The following is a 24,290-nucleotide window of genomic DNA, read 5'->3' as shown; positions in this document are numbered from 1 at the left end:
AGCAATTGGTAGAAGCAGGGGTATGAGGCTGGCACTCTCTGCCCATGCCTGGTGCCCCCCGACCCAGCAGGAACATTTGCCAAGCACAGATTCCAAGCCAGCTGGGCCCACCCTGCTGCCAAGGAGTTTGATGAAGTAGCTGTAGAGCAGGATATATAAACAGCCAGGACCTTAACTTTACACTGGCCCTAACATGGGCATAGCTGAGAAAGAGAACAGTCGTCAGCAAAGGAAGTTCTTTCCCACAGCAGCGAGTCTTGTTCAGAAGGTTCCGTTATTTCTCCACGATCCTTGGTGTTTACAGTAGATTTCAGGAGAACACACGTAGTAGTTCTTCCTGGCCATGGCAGAGTTGGCCAGCACAAGGGCTTCTCCTTGGATGGACTCCATTCAAGGGAAAGAGAACCACAGTAAAAGAGGCAACGCTGCGTCTTCCTCCTCCAGCCATGAACAAGCCAATTATTGCTGAAGTAGGTCACTTGGAAGGAGTGCTCCAATGTGAGGCTGCCACCCAGGGGATGGCTGGGAGAGCGGCACTTTTGGACAGTGGGATAAAGGAAGCACCATCCCTGGTGAACAGAAAGGGGTCGAGATGAAAGCACCAAGAGGGAGAAACAGCCCCCGGGTTTTGTTCATATCTCAAATGTCCCTCGTTTTGAGGGGCGGCTACTCATTGGGGTATCCCCTCAGTTGTTGAAAATTATTTACCTCACAAAGAATTATGACATTGTGATTAGAAGTTATTTACATTAGAGGAAGGAGCCCCACACCATTTTAGCTTCCCCGTTTGACTAATTTGCGTCCCCCCTCATCTCAGGTCACTCAGTGTCCCACACTGGGGCCTCGGCAGGCTGAAAGATGGGCTTGTTCAAGTACAATTTATTGGCACCACCCGTTTACCTTTTCATGCCAGTGTGAATGTACGAGGATCACGTATAGGATGAGTTCCACAGAGGTAAATTACAAGAGGAATTTTGTACATTATATATCATAACAATTGTCCCTAGCAGGCAAACTGTACTAAGCAATTGACAGGCTGATGCAGGGAAATGCAGAGCTGTCAGAGAGCAGCGGCTTCCCAGCTGACTAAGAAAGAAGGGATGGACTCTGCAGTAGTGCTCCCAGGCCTTAGTATATAGCAGGGTAAGGAGCATGGCCCTCAGCGCATGCAGGAGTTCTGATTGGCTGTCCTTTTCCTGTGAGGTAGAGGCATGGAGACCGGCAATAAATCAGATGACGATGTCTCTGCAGACCCACAGCAGATATGGGAAACCCTTCTGCCTGGTTACAAGGAACTCCAGCTCCCCAAAGGCAGATAGAACGAGCTCTTCCTCTCATATCAGCTTGCAATGGAAGACGGAAGAACCTGAGATTTTCCTTGCACCTGACTTGTGTCACCATTTGAACCTGGGAATCTCTGCCATTTGAGAGAAGACATCAAATCTTAAAACACAAAATATCCTTTAATTGAGCTCAGACTAACATGAGGTTCAAAAGCTGCATTCTATGCAGCCTCCCTGGACAACACTCTAATCCTCCTCCATCACTTTCACGTTTGTAGCACTCATGGGTTCTAGCACCAACAGCTTCTGCACAGCTGAAATCGTGAGAAATTCTCCAAAAGCCTGGAGTTGAGCAAATATGTTCCCTCTCCTTTTAGCAATGGAGGTGACCTTACTTTAACTGCTACACAAGACCTAAACCGGGCTACCTGTATAACAGTGATGCACTGGGAATAAGGAAAGTTGCATTAAAGAAACTTCAGGACAATTTCCAACACCGATCAAGAAGGGTGGGTTTTTTTTTTAATTTTTTTTACACAATAAAACAATCAGCTGTGCTCTGAGCAAAACCGAATCTCTCTTACACACAAATATTTTAAAGTTTACTAACAGCATTGCGAGGTAAGGCATTCCAAAGAGATTTATCAAAATAAATTATCTTCACCAAAACATTTCTGCAATTCATCCTTTCATTAAATTCCCTTAAATGTCCTAAAAACCGGCAGTAAAAAAAAAAAAAAATTACCAATAATTCTAGATAATACTGGGCTCCTTCCAAAGGACAGTGATACTAGAAGACACTCATCAAAACATTTAAAATTAAGCCACTGCCATGTAAAACTGAGCTATATAACCTAGGATTGTAGGTTTCAAATGTGTCTAAAGTCAAAAGGTCTTTAAATTTTTTGAGAAAAGTTGGGGGATTTGTTCACAGCTAACCTGAAGTCCAGCAGCCTTGATTCTTCTTGTGTCTGTACATTCGATTAAACTAATGGGTATATTACTACACAATGCAGGGTTAAAAAAATAAAAAGCAAGATACTGTAGCTATCACTCATCTCTTCAATAAAGTCCGATCCATCCGTGTATGGACCCTTCTTTGCATGTCACTTGAGAGACCAAACTTGTAGGTTTCAACTACATTCCACCAACATATTGTAACACTGATTTCAAATGTCTAATCTATGTGCCTTGTGACCCCTTTTTAGCTTTATTCTTCTCAGCCACCCATCTGCCGCTGGCAATGAAATGCATAGAAAAATAAAAACTCCAGGGAGTGAGCAGAGCTAGAAATGGGAAGCGAGGAGGAGCTCAGAAGGGGTCAAAGAAATTGTTTTACTGAGACCAACATGAACTAACACCTCACTGTACAACCCATGCTTTACTTTTAAGTTTCGTAGCTAGACAACTCTGACCAGCCACTCTAAGAATTCGCTTTCCCACATTCCAGCATTTATCGAGGTCCGAGCAGGCCTATGTAACATTTTTAACTCATTCTTGATATGTACAGTAACTTGGCCGTGGCTGCCTGCTGACTTAAGATGGGGTTCCCTGTGAATCTCAACACTTCAATTCTTTCTTCTAATACTCCCCTTGGATGATCTCAAGCTAAACACGCAAGCACCTTCAGTGACCTATGCATATAGCAGTTAATCTAGGCTGCAGCCTTTCCCTTGCCTCTGCCGCGGGCCTGCACCTTATGCTAGCAGCAGAAATCACACCCAAGCTTTAAAAACTGCATTTGTTTGTGAAGGGGAGAAGTGTCACATAGAAAATATTACCAAACGAAAGGTTAATCGGTCAGCTGTCCAAACACTATTAGACCACATGCTTTATACAGCAGAGACGCAGCCAGCTCACTCGTCAGCACAGCTCGCTGAGCTTGGAAGAGAGACTTCCTGCTGGTATGAAGAGTGCAGGGTTTATTATTTATTTATTTAAACATTGCTCATGAGACGGCGGTGGTGGCAGCAGCAGCGGGCGCTACGAGGTCTGTTGCATTTGCAGTCTCCGTTCGGCAGCAGCGGCTAACATTCTGCGGCGCACGGTGACGGGGTCAGAGGCAGCACCCTCAGACAGAAAGGGGCTCTCGGAGATGGAGTCCTCGTCGGAGGTTTTGTTTAAATAACGCCTACGAGGATAAAGGGAAAAGATGGTGAAAATAACAGACTGGCTTCTTTTGGCTCTGAAAAGTGGCCGTTCAGAGTTTACCATTCAGAAAAGCAAGGGCGGGTTTAGGGTTAGGGAAAGTGGAAAAATACCTCATCTGCAGATCCACAAGCAGCGTAAACTCAGACTCTTGCTATGCTTACCAGGAAGAGGACTATAGCATCTACCATGCACTTTATGGTTAAAGCACGGAACTGGGAGTCTGAAGATCCAGGTTCTATTCCAATGTCTCACACCAATTCACTGTGTGGCTTGGGGCAAGTGACTTAACCTCTCTGTCTCTCCATGTCCCCTTCAGTAAAATGGTGGTAGTACCTATCTCACAAGGATCAGTTCGCTAACATGTGAGAGTTCTAGGAGAGCTTTGGATGGAAGGTGCTCTAAAGATGTAAAGTGTTAGATTATCAAAAATATACAAGAAAGCAGCTTCCAGAGATGACATCCTGCTGCATTTTAAAATTAGTGTTAAAAGCAACAGCTTTGAATCCCACAGATTTAAAGATACAAGAAGTGAACTAGTAGTTTTAAATAGGAAAGAAAAAATAATTTGCCTCTCTGAGCAAAAGTTAGGATTTGAAGGAAGATGTGTCTGGGGACAGGTATATTTGAGAACAAATTTCTCAAGAGACTCTTAAAATGCACCTACAAATCTTCAGGCTATGTTCCATTTGAACACAAAAAGGGGTATTTAAAAAACACAACGGGGTCTGTTTGCTGACAAAAAGGGCTGCACCTGCAAATAACATGCATACACTTCTTGCAGGCCCGTTTCATGTTTAGTGCTTGTAAAAGGTTGGCACAGAAACTTGTTCAATAGAAATGAACCGAACACTAAAAAATAATAATAATAATAATAATAATCTTGTTGTATGGTACTCGGTCTCACCGGGCATCAATAACTGATGCTCACCTGGCATTTATCAGAATTTATCAAGCTTCACTAATATGAACAGAATGTATTTTAAAAAAAGTTCAATAGGCAAACATTTATTAGCAGCCAAAAGAATCAGTTTACAACCAGTCACTATATTTTGTGGGGCAAGGGAGGGGAGTGGGGTTGAACGATGTGTAGAGTTTTTTGTAAGCGGTACCATAATTGACCTATGTCGCTTGGTGTTTAGCAGAAACAGAAACTTGCTCGATACTTGAAAACAACCGTGTGTGACATGGGGTGTCAGGCATAGTAATGTACGTATGCAGCCACAGCCTCTGCTAGGAGGCAAGATGATAGTTTACTAGACTCAGCAGACTTGTAAACAATACTGGGGTCTCTTCTTTATGAAGGGCCTGATCCAAAGCCCACTGAAGTCACTGGAAGTCGTTCCACTGATTTCAAGGGGCTCTGGATCAGCCCTAGGTTAGGAGTTTATATTCACATCTTGTTGAGAAATAGGCCTAAGTCATCACTTCACAACTGAGTTTTTGATAATGCTGCTGTATTAGACAGAGTCCTGATCCCGCTGCAGCAGATACAGCTGTTGCTCTCACTGTATTGTGCATAAACACATAAAGATGGGGGGGGGGGGGGTCAGTGGTTACAGTCCAGACAAACTCCACTTGACAAGGTACCGCTCTCATTAAGTGGCCAGTACTGTGTGTTAGGGATTGAACGTACTCGCGAGCTTGCTGCAGCAGGTCTTCCTTCCGCTGAACTAACATACGCTGCCTTTCATCAGCTGACTTGGAGAAGCGACTTCCTCTGGCCTCAAAATCTTCTGTCTCACTGGGCTCTGCTTCCATTTCACTGAACTCCACCATCTCTTCCAGTCTCGGACTGAGTTCAAGTGGCACTCTCTCCGTCTAGGATAAAGATAAGAAAGCAAAGAAGGAATTTATAGGAGAGTGTAAAACTTGATAACAGGGGGTTTCTATATCAGAGCAAGCTACAGCCTTTCGGAGCTATTAATAAGTGCAGGGGTTTTCAAGGAATTTAAGGGAAAAAGGCACCCAACTTAGGTAGCTAATTCCCTTAGGCTTCTTCACAAATTCCAGTCAAAATCTGCAGCAGGTCAAGTCAAAACATATTTAAAAAGCGTCAGAATTCTATAAAGCTGCAGCACCTCTAAGCTGTCAGATCATTATTTTGGTTGTGGATTCAGGTCACAGACTAGCTATGAGATTGGTTTCATTTCCAAACGCAAAAATGGGGCACCTCTTGCCCTATTTAAAAATAAACAAAACAACCGACCCTCAAATCACAGCTTTTTACAGATGATTAAAAAGCCAAACACAAAAGGTGCTGTAATGAAGGGTCTCGTCTGACCCACTTTACAGCACAGAAGCAAAAAAAATATCAAAGGCAGAAAGAGTTTACAGAAAATCTCTAGCTAAGGCACAGCAATGTACTTCATACATTGTTTGTGGACCACCCCCAACGGCAATTCACTCTTGCTAAAACACTATTTCTGCAGAATCAGGCCCCCGTTTTGTAACTGACCCACAAGAGTGTGATAAAGGTTATAAAAGGAACTCTAGCCCATCTACCACTAGTAGTTTGTTGTTGCATCTCTATTTCCTGCGTATCTTCAGAATCAGATCTTCCCTCTACTCCGTTACCTGAATTGTACCGGGTGTGCCTTTAATTGTAAGCTCCTTAGGGCAGGAATTGCAGTCTTGGCGTTCTATTTAGCCTATTATACCCACAACCTGTTGTAAAGGTCTGTGTAAATTTCCAATGCTAGCTAAGTTAGAAACCATTATATGTTCTGTTTACTGCAGAGTGAGCTGGATCTGCTTAGTACGTTGAACATGGAAGAGCAAATGCACCTCAGTGAAGCTACCTGTATCTGCTATCATTTATCAAACGCTTGATTAATGCATCCAAGTTACCAAGAAATTCTATTGTAATTATTCACCGAACTATATAGGCACAAATGACAAAGCTAGATGATCAAACATCAACTAGAGATAACAAATCAAAATAATATTTAAATGCTAACTGAATAATAGCAACATTAAGCTCTTTTTTACAGTCACTCTTCTGATGATAAAGGCATTTTACTATATTTCTTGAAATCAGCAATAATCTCAATCCCTGAAATACTGCAAACTGAGAAATCTTGCATTGCACCATGGAGTGGGGGGATCATAATTAGAGGAAGGTTTCTAATCATAGAAGATTGAAGTTCTGGAACAGCATTCCAAGGGGAACAGTGGGGGCAAAAGACCTAACTGGCTTCAAGACTGAGCTTGATAAGTTTATGGTGGGGAAGGTATGATGAGGTTGCCTACAACGGCATGTAGCCAATCTGTGACTGTTGGTAGCAAACATCTCCAACGGCTGATGATGGGACACTAGATGGGGAGGGCTCTGAATCACTACAGAGAATTCTTTCCTGGGTGTCTGGCTGGTGGGTCTTGCCCACATGCTCAGGGTCCAACTGGTCGCCATATTTGGGGTCGGGAAGGAATTTCCCCCCAGGTCAGATTGGCAGAGACCCTGGGGGGTTTTCTCCTTCCTCTGTAGCGTGGGGCATGGGTCACTTGCAGGTTTAAACTAGTGTAAATGGTGGATTCTCTGCAACTCTAAGTCTTTAAAATCATGATGTGAGGACTTCAGTAACTCAACCAGAGATTATGGGTCTATTGCAGGAGTGAGTGGGTGAGGATCTGTGGCCTGCAACGTGCAGATCAGACTAGAATCACTAGATGATCATGAAGGTTCCTTCTGGCCTTAAAGTCTACGAGTCTACAATAACAGCACCACTTAGCTCTTACATAGTGCTTTTCATAGTTTAGTGTCATTATCCCCCATTTTACAGATGGAAAAACTGAGGCACAGAGCTGTGAACTGACTTATCTAATGTCACCCAACAGAGCTGGGAATAGAACACACTCCCCTGAGTCCAATCCAGTGCTCTACCTACTAGGCTACACTATCTCTCCAGACAGAACTATTTCTGTTTTCCCCCAGAAAGAACTATTCCAGATAAACAGGAAAATCATCACAGGGACCCTAATTCTGCAAATTGTTTAACACTCTCCACTCTCAATGATTTAAGCTAACCAGCCACTCTTTGAAGGAAGCACTCACCACACCTTGCAGGACAGAGCCTTAAGATACAATAAATTCAACCCCAGAATTTTTCTTACCACCAAAATGCTTTTTATAATGAGCAATACAAGAAGAAAAGGTTGGGACGACTTAAACTGAATTCAAAGCTAACAGTAAGTTGACTGAGTAATTCTTTTACTTGCAATACCTTGCACAGTTTGTTATGTTAAGGGCTGGTCTACACTTGGGGGAGGGGGGTGTCAATGTAAGATACGCAACTTCAGCTATGGAAACAGTGTAATTGAAGTCGAGGTATCTTATATCGACTTACCTCCCGTCCTCACGGCGCGGGATCGATGGCCGCGGCTCCCCCGTCGACTCCACTTCCGCCTCTTGCCCTGGTGGAGTTCCGGAGTCGACGGGAGCGCGTTCGGGGATCGACAGATCGCGTCTAGATGAGACGCGATCTATCGATCTCCGATAGATCGATCGCTACCCGCTGATCCGGCGGGTAGTCTAGACGTACTCTTAGTGATGGTGGCATATATTGGCCCCAATCTTCAAAGTCTCTAATGCGAAAGGACCCAGGTACATCAGCAACTACATCTTCATCTACAACCCTGCCAAGACACCTCTGGAAAGACTCCGATTACAATGTCCATGAATAAGGGCATGAGAGCTGGAGATAAAGCTCTCTATGAGGTGACAGTTATGGAATGAGCTTCCTGAGATCAGATTAATATAGAGGCTGACCACTTTCCAGGTACTCCTCTGACACAGCATTTCCAGTATGATGATGGAATGTATTCTCCAAAGAGTCTCCTTGCTCAGAGAGGGGAGAACAACAGAAATCTCCATGAAGTCTGCTAGGGTCTCAGCCTGGAGATTTAATTTACATGGGAAGCACTTAGATACAACTGTGATGAGAGCTACTGAGCACCACACATTCTGGAATCCAACCTTCATCTCAAAATGTGGCATGAAGGACTCCACTGCTTCCCACTGGAATTTGAGGGCACGGCACAAAGTTGTTGTACCGTATTTGATGACAGTCTTGGAGACATAAAAAATTAGTTGCTTGTAATAAGAGCTCTCTGAAAGCAGGATCCTCTAGTGAGCTCATTCTTGCATGCTGGCACAACAGTAAAGTTTAGAATCACCATTCTGATGACGCAGCTGTGAACAGGACTGCAGAGGGTACATAAAGCCCCGTAAGCTTAGGACTGGGTTGTCCATAGCCTGACTTGCAGGATTTCTGCAGAGGCTGTGGTTTGAATTCTCATGCATTTGGGAGAGTTTTCCAGCTTTTCCAACTGAGCAAAGTAGTCAAGGAATCTGCCTCAACTGTCACTGCTAAAGCATTCAGTACTTCACCCCCCTTGACAGACGGCCTACCAAAGCTCACGTGATAACTGAGTTGATGAACAATGACACAGCTAAACCGCTTTAAGTGAAGTAATCAGCCTATACTGATCATGTCCTATCATATCAGGTCAGCATAAAAAAGGAAGTTGCCAGCTAGTGCTAACCATGGTAACTTCAAGAAATGCATTACCTGAGCCAACAACCTAAGAGCTTTGGTATCACTTGCCATCCAGGCAGACTGCCCTGACAACTGAAATGCATCAGAGAGGTAAAACATTGTTCATGGCGGTTTCTACAGCCTAGCTGCTATGACTCCAAATCATCAACTGCATCTATTTCAACATCCAGTTGTGCTGATGGCAGCCTGCTGACAGTATAAATTTCCACAGTTTGGACATGTAAGCTGTAAACTGTGGAACGCATAGATTTCAACAGCTGGTGAGCAAAACAAGTCATTTTTAAACCACAGGGGACAAATCAGTGCACCCTTCTTGTTGATACCAATACCTTCGGAGCATAAGCAGCAATGCATCAACCAATCTGATGTCAACAGAGGCCTATCAAACATGAAACGTCAACAATTACTGCAGCAACCTTAAATACCCTCTTTATGAAAACCAAGACATGACCTTCTTGGGCCATTTAACAGTATGGAGGAGTTTATATCATTAGCAGTCCTTGCATACACATCGAGGTGGAGGAGTGATGTAACAGAACTCCGTGGACCCCTCAGAAAGCCTTGGAGCAAGTGAGCAACCTCACTTTCTTGGATCTCTAAGATGAAAGAATGGAAGCACCCTAGAATGATCTCATTCACCTCAACCAGGGTCCACAGGAGAGTCACCACAAACTCACAGCCAACAGTCTCAAAAGATGAGAGCAGACCTAGAAAAATCAGTATGGACCCCCTCCTCCTGTCTTTTTGACCTTTACCCATGGCTAGGAAGTCATCAGCCAGTGAGACTAAGAATCTATGCCATACCGAAGACTAAAACAAGACTTAAAAAAGGGGAGGGAAAATGAAAGTGCCCAAGGGTAGAAGAATACCGTGCCAAAACCTTCTCCCCGTTACTCAAAAAATGAAAGCTGAGACAGGCAAGACCATCAACATCAAAAGTCTGTTCTTTGAGCTGGGGACCGACAACTGTTCTTGAAGGAAGCTGGTAACCTAACTAAAATCTCAGCTATTGTAGTATGAGAGAGCACAATATCCCAAAACACAATAAAGGTTATGACAAGCCAAAAGATCAGACCAGCGCTCAAATTAAACCACTTCCACACTTTAGAATCAATTCCTCTTACAGGTTTCAAGAGAAAAAATTGTTAATTGCACTAGGAGAATTTGTGATGCCTGCCAGGGTTCTCTATAGCACTCATCACCACAGGATCTAAGCATTACCAGTGCATTCACTTCTCAAGGCATGTCAACTGTGCCATCAGAGGGTTTTCAGCTTTACCCTGAAATCTCACTATTAAGTCAGCTCCTAAGGATCTATGACAATCTCTTTAGAGAGGACACCTACCTTCGGAGAAGCAAAGACTGCATTAATTTTCTTAAACTAGGTCAGTGGATTTTAATGTGAATGGAAGTATAAGCTTGAAGGAGCTGACTAGAGTCAGGGAGACATGAGACACTTCAACACTTATTTGTTGGGCCAAGAGTGGAGAAAAGCCCAAGAGGGAAAAACTACACAATGGTGAGGAAGGAGAGAGAAAGGGAGAGGACCATTGTTTGCACTGCTGATCTCACTTACCATTTTGATATGACCCCACAAATGAAGCAAGCATGTTGCCTTACAGAGAGGATAAAGGCCTGGCCAAGATTTTCAGGGGGAGTGAGCGATTTTGGGTGCACAGCTTGAGGCATCTGAAAGGATCTGATTTACAGAGGGCAGGTGCTCAGCATTTTCTGAAAATCTCCTTTGAAGTATTTCAAGTTGGGCACTCAAAATCACTAAGCCAAGATTTTTAAAAGCGACATCACCCCTGCCTAAAGGACCTTATGCAAAGCAAGTTACGATGTACTGCACGGGGAGAGGAAGGCTTACACTTCTCTAAGTCAGGAGGTTGCTTGTTTTCAAGTGTATTTTAGTGCCCTTAAAAAACAGGACATCCAATAAATGGAAATTCTGAGGGCTGGTGAGGGAAGGCGAGTCATTGTCAGAGAGGTTACAGAGGCAGTATTTGGATAAGGAAGAGAAGAGTGTGTGATGTATGGGATGAAAGAAGGAAGGCCCAGGCAGAGGGTAGCACCATCAGAGCTAGAGTGTTTGCAGAAATCACTCTAGAGCCGTAACCCAATAGCATCAGGGAGGAGGCAGACTAACAGGCTGCTGTGTCTCGTTGGGCATTTCCCCATGGTGCTCTGTGCCACAGAGTTTGTCTTTAAATTTAAATACTTGTTGGAGGTCTGAGTCCCACCCCTAGGATACCGCTGGGTATGTGAGTTGGCATATTACATTCCCTCTGCACTTAAGCAGCCTTTTAAACACAACGTGAACCTCGTAAGAACCACAAGCATTTCTGTGTCTTTACGGAGACACAGATATGGTAATGTGTGCTTCTGGCAAGATGTAGAGAGAGAAGGGACTGCACCCATAATATACAAGTTACCCCATCAAGCAAGAAACCACAGCTAAAAGGGGATGAACATAATCAAGAAATCCCTGCAAGACATGACTATTGTCTCTGGGCCTACCACTTTGAGCCACGAAAGAATTAACATGGAACTGGACACCCGGACTAATGGCCAGTCAGCAGTCCGCCATCCTGTGTAGCTGTCCATGGAAATGTAACAGAATCATAGAAATGTTGCCTCAAGAGGTTATCTAGACCAGTCCCTTGTGCTGAGGCAGGATTAAGTAAACCTAGACCATCCCTGACAGGTGTCTAACCTGTTCTTAAAAATCTCCAAGGAGAGGGAGTCACAACCTCCCTTGCAATCTATTCCAGTGCTTAGCTATCCTTATGGTTAGAAATCCAAATCACCCTTGCTCCAGATTAAGCCCTTTACTTCTTGTCCTAATGAGAATGGTCCGATTGTTTTGGTGAATTTAATGTGAAGAGAAGGGGCTGGCTTGACAGCCCGGAGACTAAAGACTCTTCTCCATAAGCACAGAACAGATACAGGCTGAGTAGCAGCACGGAAAGCTTCCTTCACGCTACCCCAACGTGATTCAAGCCTGATCTGATGGAAACACATATGGAAGTTGGGAGGGAAATTCAATCTCCATGGCCCATTTACTGGTTTTGGCCTCTAATAAGATTGTCAGAAGTGCTCATTTTGCACTGTGGATGCCTGTCCAGTAGGAAGAGGCTGGAGACCACCTACTCACTTCCCACAGCCATCGCTGATAACTTTCAGTCACGATAGACCTGGGATGAAATTCACATCCAGTCACCTACAGGAGAAAAGGTCCCTAGATCATTATCCCAAGCCCATTACTAACTCTGCAAGTGAGCCGACACATCCTCCCCCAAATCAATATGCTCAGATTAAAATGTTTGAATTGGGGTAAAGTTCTGTATTTTAAATCAGACCAAGAAGTGTGCCACTTTTTGAACTTGCACTTTCAAAAGCATTGAATATACATGCAACTGTTAAAGCTTTTCAGGTGGGTTAGCAGAAGATCTGCATACACAGATCCAGAATGTCAGTACAGAAAACAAAAAGGTTTAAGTTCAACACAAAACATTCAAAGCTAGAGCAAATTTGTAAAATGATGCTCCTGAACATGAGATGACAATCCTTTAAAAAGATTTTACTAACACACCAAAAGAAACCAGAATAACCCAAAAGAAACATGGGATGAGGTTTCCTTAAGTCACTCAAGAATAATCAAGTACTTTATAGCCAACTCCAGATTTTCCACCTCTGTGATTTTTCCTCCCACTTGAAACTCATGCCTATACTGACCCTGTTCTATCTTCTACTTCAGGGCTTTAAATATAAATAAAACCCTATGCTACCTCAGGGTCTACTAATGGCAAACTGCTGCACCTTGCCTTTAAATTAGCCACAGCTGGGCTATTCAGGTTATTAAAAACTGCCAGGGGCCAGAAGATTCTGTATCTGATGATTCATTCCCTTCTAAATCCAACTACAGAGGAAGGTAAAACCACTTCAGATCAGGGAAAAACAGAATCTTAAAAACCAATCAAATAAGAGACTCCAATCTTTCCTCCAAGTTTTAGTTTAGCCGACTTGCACCATTCTATTAACTCCTTAAAGAGGGAAAGAGATGTTTTTCCTTCTGCTTCTGGGGAAAGTCAGCAAAAGGGAGAGAGTTAACTACCTTCCTCCCCTTTCTCTCCCCCTGCATTTGTACCCCATTCACTCATAGGCACCCCATGCCCCCTAGATCTATCTCACTCCCTGCCCCTCCACAACCACATGAAAAAAAACCCATACCTGAAAAAAATCCACTCATTAAAGGGACAACATCCCCAAAGTCTCAGAGAAAATGAAGAGTGGAGCTCCCATCATCCCCTTTAAGTGATCACTCTAAAGAATCCAGGGATAGTGAGAAACCCTGCTCTGCAACTCCCCAACAGCCTTCCTTCCTCGGACATGAAACAAGATGAAGAACTCGTTGAAAAACCATCCTGTCCCAGTCACATAAGACTACTGTGCTTTAGAACGGAAGCCTGACATTTTCTGTACAGGTGTCACCAATGTGCACCAGCAGCCCAGGCATTGGAATACCCACCGGCAGAATTTACTGGTACCCTATGCAGTTTTGAGTTCATTTCTCCGTTAATCTGGTTTCCTTTTACTATCGTACTCCTGTGCTTTTTGTGCCAGCTTACCTGGGTAGCAGTTTCTGCTTCCTCCTGATCCGAATTATGCCTTTCCACTGGACTGTTTGTCGCAGGTCTAACACTGTCTGGACGCTGCAATACAAGCATCACAGATTTAATAAGCTACATGAAATGCATAGATAAATACAAGGCAAGTTCTAAGAATAAATTCAAGATCTGCCTTACACCCCATAACATGTTATGCTTTCTTTAAAACAGATAAGTTAGCAAGCAAGAGAATACACATCTGAGAATGAGAGAGACAGAAGGACAGCCACTTCCCCACACACACTGATGGAAGGTACATACCAGGTAACCCACCAGTATCTGATGTGTGCAGCACCAGAATTAGATATTCGTACTAACAGAAACGGGGTTCCCAGATCGCTTTATTGCAGTCCACAATAAGTGATAAGACCTGGACATTATTTTGCTTTCTTTGTAATACCCCCGCCCCTCCAATGAGATAGCTCAATCATACACCAGCAGAGAAAGCAGCTGCAAATGTTATGACGCTACAGCAACGTGACCAAGGAGGTGCTTTGTAACATTCTGAGCACATTACCATTGAAGATGAATTTCTTATGTGTGTTTTTAGCACATATACGGTATTTTTGCTATATGAGAGCGAAAAAATGGTGTATCTGTAGCTTTAAAAAAGCAAGGAAATTCCATGAAAAACCTGGGTTAATACAACAATACATTTGAGATTTTATAGGCACAGAAGTTGAGATAATCGCAGTCACAAAACCCACAGGATCAGGATGCCAGTCAATTTTACACAATACAGTAAGACATTCAAATTAAATCCTATCTTTAATACTAAATGCTATATTCTGTGCAAGGGTGTCTGAGTTAGGCTGGCAGTAGGAATTTCCTGACTTTTATGCAGGAGAAATCTGAACAATGATGTTGCATTAACCCAACATTTGATACTGCTAGTGGATAATAAACAAGGAAGAACTGAAGAATCAATGTTACATTTTCCTAGTTTGTTCTTAACATTCTCAGCCAGGTGATGAATCTAGACAACTGGTAAAGTATGGTCCTGTCAGAACATGATCTCATGACTGACCTGTGTTGGGAAAGGTACCTGGATGCGCCCCTCTAATATGTTGTCAGTTGTTATTTCTACTGAGCGTGTCAGCTGCAGATCCTGTAGAACTATATGGTAAGGAACCTGAGGGAACATCTCTTGAATCTGATGAGCCTGTAAAAAGCAAAATTTAGAATGTGAAAATCTGCATGCAAAGTGCCTAAAAAAAAGTCATAATGGAAGGTCGAAGGCACAGATTTTCAGAACCGGGCATACATATGCCTAGTTTGAACCTGTAGTGACAGCAATTCCATTCCAGTTGCGGTAAATGTGCATGCAATGACAATAACTGCAAGAGCAAATTGGAAACACCAGTTCTGGTCTCTCTTGCTCTCAGAAAAACATCAGAACAACTGTACTGTTTGACGGCAACCTTGTGCATGTCCCATGTTCCCAGGAACAAGAGATGAGAAGCTGTAGCTGTCACCACTTTGGGAAATGCAGCAAGAAAAGTTACAGGAATAACACACTAGAGAGGCCGGTAATAACTTACATCCTGATGCAGAAAGATGAGACCAGGCTGACAATTACTTACAGAATGAGGTGAGATTCTGATGCCACTACAGTCATCGGCAAATCTCCAATTGACTCATATGGAGCCTGGATTTCATTATGAAACTTAGCCCTTGAAAGAATACAGGCTTCGAAAAAAACCTCCCATATACTCTTTTAATCAAGGTATTTTTTCATGAGTGTTTATACCATCAATATTTTAATCTTTCAGTGACTGAAAATTAACTCAATGTTTAAGATTTACTATACTCGATCCCAGATTAACACCAACATGGCATTGATAACCCAAGGGACTAGTAGTGTCAGTTTTAAATAGTCTACTCTCTCTCTCTCAAGCTGTTCAGGCTAGAAACGGATGTTTTATTATCATCTGAAAACCTGAGAAAACAGCTTTCAAATGGATTAAAGCATGAGCAACTAACAATTCATTGGATTTCAAGCTGTTTAAATGATATACAACAAACAAAGAAAGGCAAGAGGGCAATCAAAATAATGTGCTTTTAAAGGTCCAAAAAGTCTTGATAAATGCCAGGGCTAAAAAAAACCATGACATGACCAGTACAAGTGCTTTCAGGATCAGTAAACCTTTCCAATGCTCAGAAAGAAAGAAAAAACATGGCAAATGGTATGTTGGATAGTGGGGAGAAAACTAGGCACATACTGGATGGCACTTTCAAATAGCTCACAAAGCAACAACAGAGGTACAGTACACGTAACAACAACTTCCCTTTTTATTAATAATATATGGAGATATACCTATCTCATAGAACTGGAAGGGACCCTGAAAGCTCATCAAGTCCAGCCCCCTGCCTTCACTAGCAGGACCAAGTACCAATTTTGCCCCGATCCCTAAATGGCCCCCTCAAGGATTGAGCTCACAACCCTAGGTTTAGTAGGCCAATGCTCAAACCACTGAGCTATCCCTCCCCCATGAAGCAGAATTTTGCTTCGTTTCCAATTTAAAATGCATAATGCTTGGGTTTACTAACACACTGGTCTTCTTCCTTACATTAGGCAATTTAAAGTACAATACTGAAATATATTCAAATATGCATGACCCTTAGACATTATTAGTCATCCTAAATATAACTTCCATCCTGTGTCATCCTGTTCAGAAAAAAAGAATAGCTGGCGTCTGCTTAAATACTCTGGGCACATTTAACTTGAATAACGTTATTACAGTCGATAGTCTGCAAACCCAAAAATATTCAAAAACTGTGGTCTCACCCCACACAGATTCAATAGCAGAGGTGGCACTGCCGTCAGGTCTTGTAGCAGGTAGATGTCATTCTTTTTACAAGATACATTGATGAACAATTGCTAATATGCTATGAAATTGGGCATCATACATAATTCAGATTAAATGATTGTTCGATTAAATGAACTAAACACATTTTGTGATGTAATTTCCTTGACCTTTTCTATCATGTGCTATCTTTTATGCACTAATCAACAAAATCTGGTAATTTATAATCAGTGTCCCAGTCCTCAATGTGAATTAGCAAGGCTCTGCTGTACTAAGAGAGCACCATCTCATTTGTACGTGTTTGAACACAAAGCTCTATGTAAGTGCTCAGTACCATTAATAACGGTGATGAGAACTATAGTTCTAAAAGAAAAGAAACATACAGAGACTGTCTCTCTCTGAGAAGGACGAACACGGCTACAACACTACTGCAGAGACAGTTTTGTCAGTTTAAGGCCTGATTTTGCTACCACTGACGTCAATGGCTAAAACACTCAGGATGCAGAATCAGAACCTTTGTTACTATGAACTGTGTGTGGAATGAAGTACTGGAGAAGACCATAAGAAGGCAACACCAAGCAAGCTGAGAGAAGCAGCTTTATGTCCCAATCTCTGAAGTCACACCCATCTATCTATCCTCATCCACTACATCTGTTTCAAGCAGTGCACAGTGTTAACACTGACTTATGGTCTCCCCTCACTTCAGTTTCCTCCACTGTCCATTTATTTTCACACATTAGCACTGCTAACATGCAAACCCAGCTCCAGACAACAACGGAGCTGCACCCACTTAAGCTAGGGCGTCTTTGTGGTGAAGCCTTGAGCTTGGCACCTGCTACAGATTTCAATGTCCCCACTCACTCTCAGTCCACATACATCCCTTTCACTCCAACACAGACTGGCAGGCATAGGAGTACAATCTATTAATCGGTCTTACCATAGCATTGAGCTGTGAGTTGCTCGCTTGCGCAATACCCAGGATATTAGTAGTGTGCATCACTTCCACTGAAAAACTGGGCAACCAGCTAGCGATACGAGAGCCTGAGAGCAAGAAACCAAAAGGAAAGTCAGGCAGGAATAAAAGAGGTTTTCAGCAATCTGGGCTTTTCCATGTGTGTTTAATTCCATCATCTCTAATTACACAAAATGAATAAGGTGAATTCTATAATGGATTCCATTCTAAGCATGTCTCCCAAATGGGGAGAAAGTAGGAGCAAAGACAAACATATCCCTCTCACCATAACCGTCACTATTTGTTTGAAATGTAGATATTAACGTTTCACTAAACCAGCCACTACTGATCTGCAGCTGATCTGTCACAATATTTTTACTTTTAAACAAAAACCGGTCCGGAGCGGGGCGGGAGGAGGAGGAGGGAGTGTTTAATAGTTTGGGGGCTATCAGGGAATCAACAAGACATTAACTCAGTTACAGCACCAGTAACCTACAGGTAAGTTCTAAGTTGTGGAGTAAAAATACCTGCTCAAAGCCAAAGGGAAAACTCTAAGGTCAAATTCAGCTCTGGTGTAAGTGGGTGCAACCCCACCAATTTCAATAAAAACATGCCGTCTTATAAAGAGCTACCTTTGGCCCCTACTGTTTCACAATCATACTGCCGTGCAAGCGCCTGCAGCAATCGCGCTGAGTGATCCTCCACCTCTTCCTGTGGCAATTACAGGATCAGGCCGCCTTGAGTATGGAAAAGGGATAAATCCTCATTCCCATTCCCTTCCTCATTGCTTATTTCTCTGATACTCAGTCCATGCCTTGCTCCAAGAGATAGCAGTTGCTGTCTCCACAGCAACCTCAGTGGTCTCTCATATGAGAATGTGGGGGAGGGGAGCTTCTACTTGCAAGTGTCCTTAGGAGAGTCAAAATCAACCCAGAAAATGGAGACTGTGCAGGACGCTGTCCGCAGTGAAGTGCCTGGATGCACCCAACAGGGACCAGCCTTTCTTCTCTTGGTTTTCTTGATTTGAAAGATGTGAGATTACAAAAACAGAACGGATAAAGAAAGGTTCATTGTGTGACAGTGCAGCATCTAAGTTAGAATGCCTGCTATGAGCAGGCCCAATCGCAGCTGCCTGCCAATGTGGACACACAATTAACTGAAAAGGCTTTAAAATTCCCCACAAGTGACAAAATTCCCCGTCAGCGGGGGAAAGAAGGCATATGCTGGTGTCAAAGCTAACAAAAATTTGGAAGAACCTTTGCACTAATTAGCTTTTTCTGCACCAGAAACAGCTTTTGTACCAGCATGCTGAGGGAGCAGCATGACCCAGGACCACTGAGAAGTCCATGTGCTTTGTGCATATATCATAAGATATATTAATGAAGCCACCAGGACCACCTGATCAATTCTATTTTCAACGTATGCTTTTAGCTAAGACCAAACTTTCTTAGGCCTCTATAGGATTTCATGAGACTCAGGTCTTGCAAGGCTCTTTCAAGTTTTGGCTGATAAATGGGGACTAGATGGTTAGTATAATTTTGGAGAAAGCCTTCAACACATGCCTGGTAAGATGTAACGGTCTTTCAAAAGCGGCCACTGATTAGCAAACAATTTGGGTAGGCAGACAACCCCAAACATTTCCTGCTCTGCCAATGGGAATGAGAATTTATGGAACAAACAACAGTTCTAGACTTGTTAACCTGGTAGAACTAAGTGGCTACTCCCTTTTCCTTGAGTTACATACAGGAGGAAGGGAGCTTTCAGAAGTCTCTATAGCTTTGGATGGTCTTAGAAGCGTATGTTCAAACCTCTTCAGAGGTGTGACAAAAGCAAGCGTAGACATACCTGAGCTAGCTTTTAGCTAGCAATAGCGTCACAGTGAAGCCCGCCTGGGACCCTGGGTACATATTCGAGCAGCTAGCTTGTGCTGCTTGCTGTGGCTTCATTGTTATTGTTACATGTCACAACATGCTGCAGTCACACCTCTGACTGCAATGCAGACATACCCTACGAACCGATATTCACCTGTAACTAGGAGAAGGAACTGTCTGTCTGAGAAAGCTGAAAGGGAGAGGAAATTTTTGTACAGTTTAAGTTTATACTGGACCACACTGAGGATCCAGTTATAGAAGGCTGCTGCTCTTCTGTTTTTCTGGATAATATCAATTGTAAAACCTGGTTAACTAACCATCGAAGTGGAAGAAGTGATTGTGCTGGTTCAAGCGAGGTCTGCCTTCTGCTACTGCCACAGGTACCAAGTTCTCATCTAGGTTCTCCCTCTGGTGGTCCTCCCTAACTCGGTGGTTGTCAGTGATATTGAGAGACATTCTGCAGGTGGGGCAGGATGTATCCTGTTCAAGCCAGGAACGCAGGCATGAGCTGACAAGAAACCAGGCAACAGAAAACCATAGTGAGCATACACCATTTGTCTGAGATATCAAGATCACAGGTGCACAGAGAAGCTGCAGTGTAACAATCACACCTCACAATATTCTCTGCAACACATTAATATGTCTGATTGCTGTTACATTTTACAGTTACCTGAAGTGATAGACTATCTGATTAGCTTCTGATGACCACATCACTTGATCTGTTTTCAGCTGAAGAAACCCAAGTGAAAGTGTTCCTACCTTGCTTTTATACCCACGCTTCCAGACAGACCCTCTTCATGTCTAGAGAAGCCTTGAACAGATTTACTTGCCCAAGTAGCCCAGAGCAAGTAAATTTTAGATTGGAAGGGGAAGTCAAATGATCATCATTATAAAGAGCAGGTGAGTACATTTTGTGGCTGTGATGGTAAATCTTCAAGGCCTTTTTAGCCAGGCTGGTCTGGAGTTATCATTCCAAAGAACTGTTCAAATTTTTCTTGAGATAGTTAACTTTACTTATATTATTGACCAGGGGCCTATTACTGTGAGAATTTTATGGACTAAGATTTATTGATGCAAGCAATAATGCATTTATTTTCTAGATTCATTTACATCTACAACTCTTGGGGTTCCAGGACTTACAGGGATCCACTAAGCTCTTTGTCTGCTTTCTGATTCAGACTGCCTAGACTGCAATGAGAAATCACACAGAACTCAAAATTGTATTCTGTTGCAGAAATTCAATACATTTTCTTAAAACATATACTTAGTGCTCATATACACTTAATCAGAAGCTCTCAATGTACTTTACAGGAGTCTCAGTATGTGTCACCCCCATTTTACAGACAGTGAAACTCAGGTGAAAGAAGACTTGTTCAATGTCAAACTACAAGTCAATGGCAAAGTCAAGAATATAACCCACTAGACTCAGTGCAAGGCCCTATTCCAGTGGATCAAGCTGTCCATCTACATATGATGAAGATGTATGAATAAATATCTAGATATGATGGCGATGAGCACACTAGTAACACTAAAGTAGATATAATGAAAATCTAGCCAAATACATCAGCTTACTCCTCAGAAGAATGTACCAAGAAGCATGTTAGTGGTGCCAATGATATAAAGTCATCACTTACTGTAGCAAACAAGTGCTGGATATTGTAAGACAGTGAATTCAAACAAAGTTCTAGTAAAAATTAAAGATGGGATTTTCAAAGGAGCATAAAGGAGTTAGGTATATAACTCCCAGTGAAATTCAATAGGATTTGGGCTAACACGATTTGACTCCTTTGAAAACCCAGCTTAAAGGCACAAGGCTGATCTTAACCATGTGAATCTGGGCTACCATCTCTTTTTGTACATCTTGCACATATGCGGACACAGGTTATGATTTTGTGCGAACAAAAGCTATTCCACCACCTCCCAACTCTAAAAATAAAGAGCTATGCACTCCCACATATCTGAGAACAAGAACGAAAGCTTCATGTTTAGCTTGCTAGTAGCAAAAAAAGGACAATGATGAGAAGAGATAATTAATTCTTAGAAGGTATCAAGGTTAATTTATTAGATCAGGTTTTTACACCTGAGTTTAAGTCATCCAATTTAACATGTTGCCTCTCACACTAATTAGCTGGCACCATGCAGCTCAGAGTAACCTGAGTTCAGAAAGAATGCAAAGATACCATTTTAGATACATGGAAAACAACTTTCTGAAGAGAGAGCCTCTGCTTCTCAAGTGCATGGCTGGTGATTAAATATTCATAGGGTTCTGTAGCTTTGTAAAAGGAGTTTCTGCATCAGCAACAAATTATCTCATTAGAGGCTTCATGGAATGCAAATAAATATTTATGAAAAGGTTTGCAGTGAATAACAACAAATTAGCCCCTGATCATAACCTCTGATTTGATAACTAACAGCCAGGAGAGAGCCAGGGAAGGAGCTATTAGCAAAAGAAACATGATCATACAACACATGGACAAAACATTTAACTGACCCTTCAAGTTAGTCAACAGGTACTTCAGAAAGCCCCAGCCTCCCTACCCAACTCCCGCTTTGTTTGTTTTAAGCACAAGGGTAAGGTGTTTTCTCTGGTTTTTCATCTACCACCCAAAAAATAATAAACCTTCTTGGAGGAAACGAAGGTGGAGACAGAGGAAAAAAGCTGAGCTTGCTCAAACCAAGCATCTATATACAGCAAGGTACTTTCTGCAATCAATTCGCCAGATACATACTTGTGGAAGAGGTGCCCACATGGGAGTTTACGGGCAGTCTGCATGGAGTCCCAGCAAATGGCACAGTCATCATTATTGACAGCTAGCTCTTCAGGAGTTGCAACTGCAAACCTACAATGGGAACAGACAAAACAATGATCACACCAACCCCAGCACAGCTACACACCTAAAAGATCTTCCATTAGAAATCCTCATTCACTGCACTAGCCATTCACTATGGGTTGATGTAGAGCAGTAGTTTGCAGCTTTTTCCATAACACGACCACAGTTAGAAGAGAAGAAAGTTCTGGAGTTCATTGCATCGGTTTTGAGACCCCTGTCCAATCTAGTTATGAAAAGGGAAGGTGTCCATGGACCTCCTTGCTACTCCTCCAAGACTCATTGTCAGGCTGAGGACACACAAGGTATAGCATGCAGAGTCTTGACTTAAGAATAAGTTATACTTTTTAAAACCAAATTCAGCTGTTTACATCAAAGTGGAAGTCCTTCTCTTATCTGGTGTAATCATTCGTTGTTTCAGGCAATTTTACATTCCCCCATATACACTTTAAAAAAAGTTTAAGATAGAACTCTGTGCAGACAACTAGTTTCTAGCAGCCAAGCGCAGAGGCTAAGGTGATGAGTGCCATAGGAAAGCTTTTCAATAAAATGAGTGTAGAATATGCTGTTTTGAAGATGTTAAGTGACAATCCACAGATAGGCATGGAGCAAATTTAAATTGGCAGTTTCATAAAGATTCTGGCAATATACTAGTGCTCTCACAAAGCAGTCATATTGACACAAAACACTGTATAGACGAAGGGTCCAGTCCATCACCACAAACTAGAACACCCCAGAAGCAATCAGAGTCATTTAGGTCCATAGTGAGGACACTCTGACTATAAGGAAGGAGTATCTGAAACACTTTTAGACTCAATACCACCTCAATTCAAAAATTCTTTCAAAAAAATTAAGCCTACAAAAATCACTGATAAAAACAAACTAAGAATTTTATTGAAACCCACAAACGAAATTAAGGAAGACCATTGTGAAGAGCTCATGTAATCTTTGGTGATTTAACATCCTACAGGCACTTTTTCTATTGGTAATAGTGTGGGTTAAGGATGGAGCATCAGGCTTCTCTCTGAACATGCGTTAGCCCTGGAACCAGGGGTGAAAGTGAGGCGGTAGGGGCCGGTGCTCCGTACCGGTGAGAACCTGCACCGGCCCACACTCAGCCCACATTAAAGCGCTGCCGCGGCAGCCCTTTAATGTCCCAGCCCCTTTTGCCTCCCCTGTCGGCAGCCCTGCTGGTAGGGTCCGTACCAGCAGGACCGCCGACGGGGGCGGGGAAGGAAGGGGCAGCACTTTAAGGACGATCCTTTGCCGCAGCAGCGCTTTAAGGATGGTTTTTTGCCGCGGCAGTTCTTTGACGTTGCTGCGCCACCACCGATGGCAGCGGGACCCTGCAGCGCTTTAACCCCTGCCCCTTTTGTCCGCCCTGGCTGCCGACAGGCTGGGGGGGCCAAAGGGAGCAGCTGCCCTGGGGCCAGCGATTTAAAAGGGCCCGGGGCTCCGGACGCCGCTGCCACTACCGCAGCAGTGGCGTCCGAAGCCCCGGACCCTTTCAATCAACACACAGGAGCCCCAGGCAGCGCGGGACAGGCGGCCTGGAAGGGCTGGCTGGCGATGCTGACCCCGAAGCCCCACCCCTTCCGCCCGAGGCCCCGCCCCTTCCAGAGGCCGGAGCCGCCTTGCCCCGTACTGGTAAGTGTCCTCAGTTACTTTCACCCCTGCCTGGAACTATGCTGATTTAAAACCGGATTTTACATTAATTTAAAACCGGATTAGTGCAAACCCCCACAACAGAAGTTCTTAAACCAGTTCACACCTTGTTTAAATCAATTTAGCTTTAATTGGTAAATTACCAACTTTATGGGGTAGTATTAGTTACTTCACAGTTAAGATTGAGCAGAGCTATTTAAGATTTTGATTAGCCTAAATCAGTAACTTACTGACACAAACTAAACAGTTTAACTTTGCTTAAATTGGGTTTCAGAGTGTCAATGTTAGGAGTTTAACTGGATTACTTTTAAAACATTTTAGTTAAACCAGTGCATTTCTAGCATAGACAAGACCAAAATTTGACAACTGAGAGTTAAAACTTTGAAGCTCTTGCTCCATTCCCTGATTCCAGTGTTTTAAAAAACACCATGGTTTCACTGTAATTTGGTTACTGCTCCCACTACTATAACAAAATCAATCTCAGATTTCTGTTAGGCCTAAGGCCTGG

General features: G+C 42.9%; 1 protein-coding gene across 7 annotated transcripts in view; it reads right to left on the bottom strand.

Moving 5' to 3' along the window:
* Positions 1-1,777: 1,777 nt before the first annotated feature.
* Positions 1,778-24,290, bottom strand: part of AMFR (autocrine motility factor receptor) — a 41,376-nt gene continuing 18,863 nt past the window's right edge. For 2 of the 7 annotated variants that reach the window (XM_005306268.5, XM_005306271.5), the window contains 8 exons: positions 22,019-22,129; positions 19,607-19,797; positions 19,444-19,479; positions 17,404-17,507; positions 14,687-14,821; positions 13,621-13,704; positions 5,068-5,252; positions 1,778-3,414 (listed from right to left, as the gene is read on the bottom strand). In XM_005306268.5, the coding sequence (XP_005306325.1) occupies positions 3,267-3,414; positions 5,068-5,252; positions 13,621-13,704; positions 14,687-14,821; positions 17,404-17,507; positions 19,444-19,479; positions 19,607-19,797; positions 22,019-22,129 (994 nt within the window). In that variant the 3' untranslated portion in view covers positions 1,778-3,266. The remainder of the gene's footprint in view (positions 3,415-5,067; positions 5,253-13,620; positions 13,705-14,686; positions 14,822-17,403; positions 17,508-19,443; positions 19,480-19,606; positions 19,798-22,018; positions 22,130-24,290) is intronic. The other 5 variants (XM_005306269.5, XM_065566969.1, XM_065566967.1 and 2 more) reach the window with 3 other exon arrangements.

The sequence above is a fragment of the Chrysemys picta genome, chromosome 14 (genome assembly GCF_011386835.1).
Source record: "Chrysemys picta bellii isolate R12L10 chromosome 14, ASM1138683v2, whole genome shotgun sequence".
Lineage (NCBI taxonomy): Eukaryota > Metazoa > Chordata > Testudines > Emydidae > Chrysemys > Chrysemys picta.
This window is presented reverse-complemented; position numbering and strand designations above follow the sequence as displayed.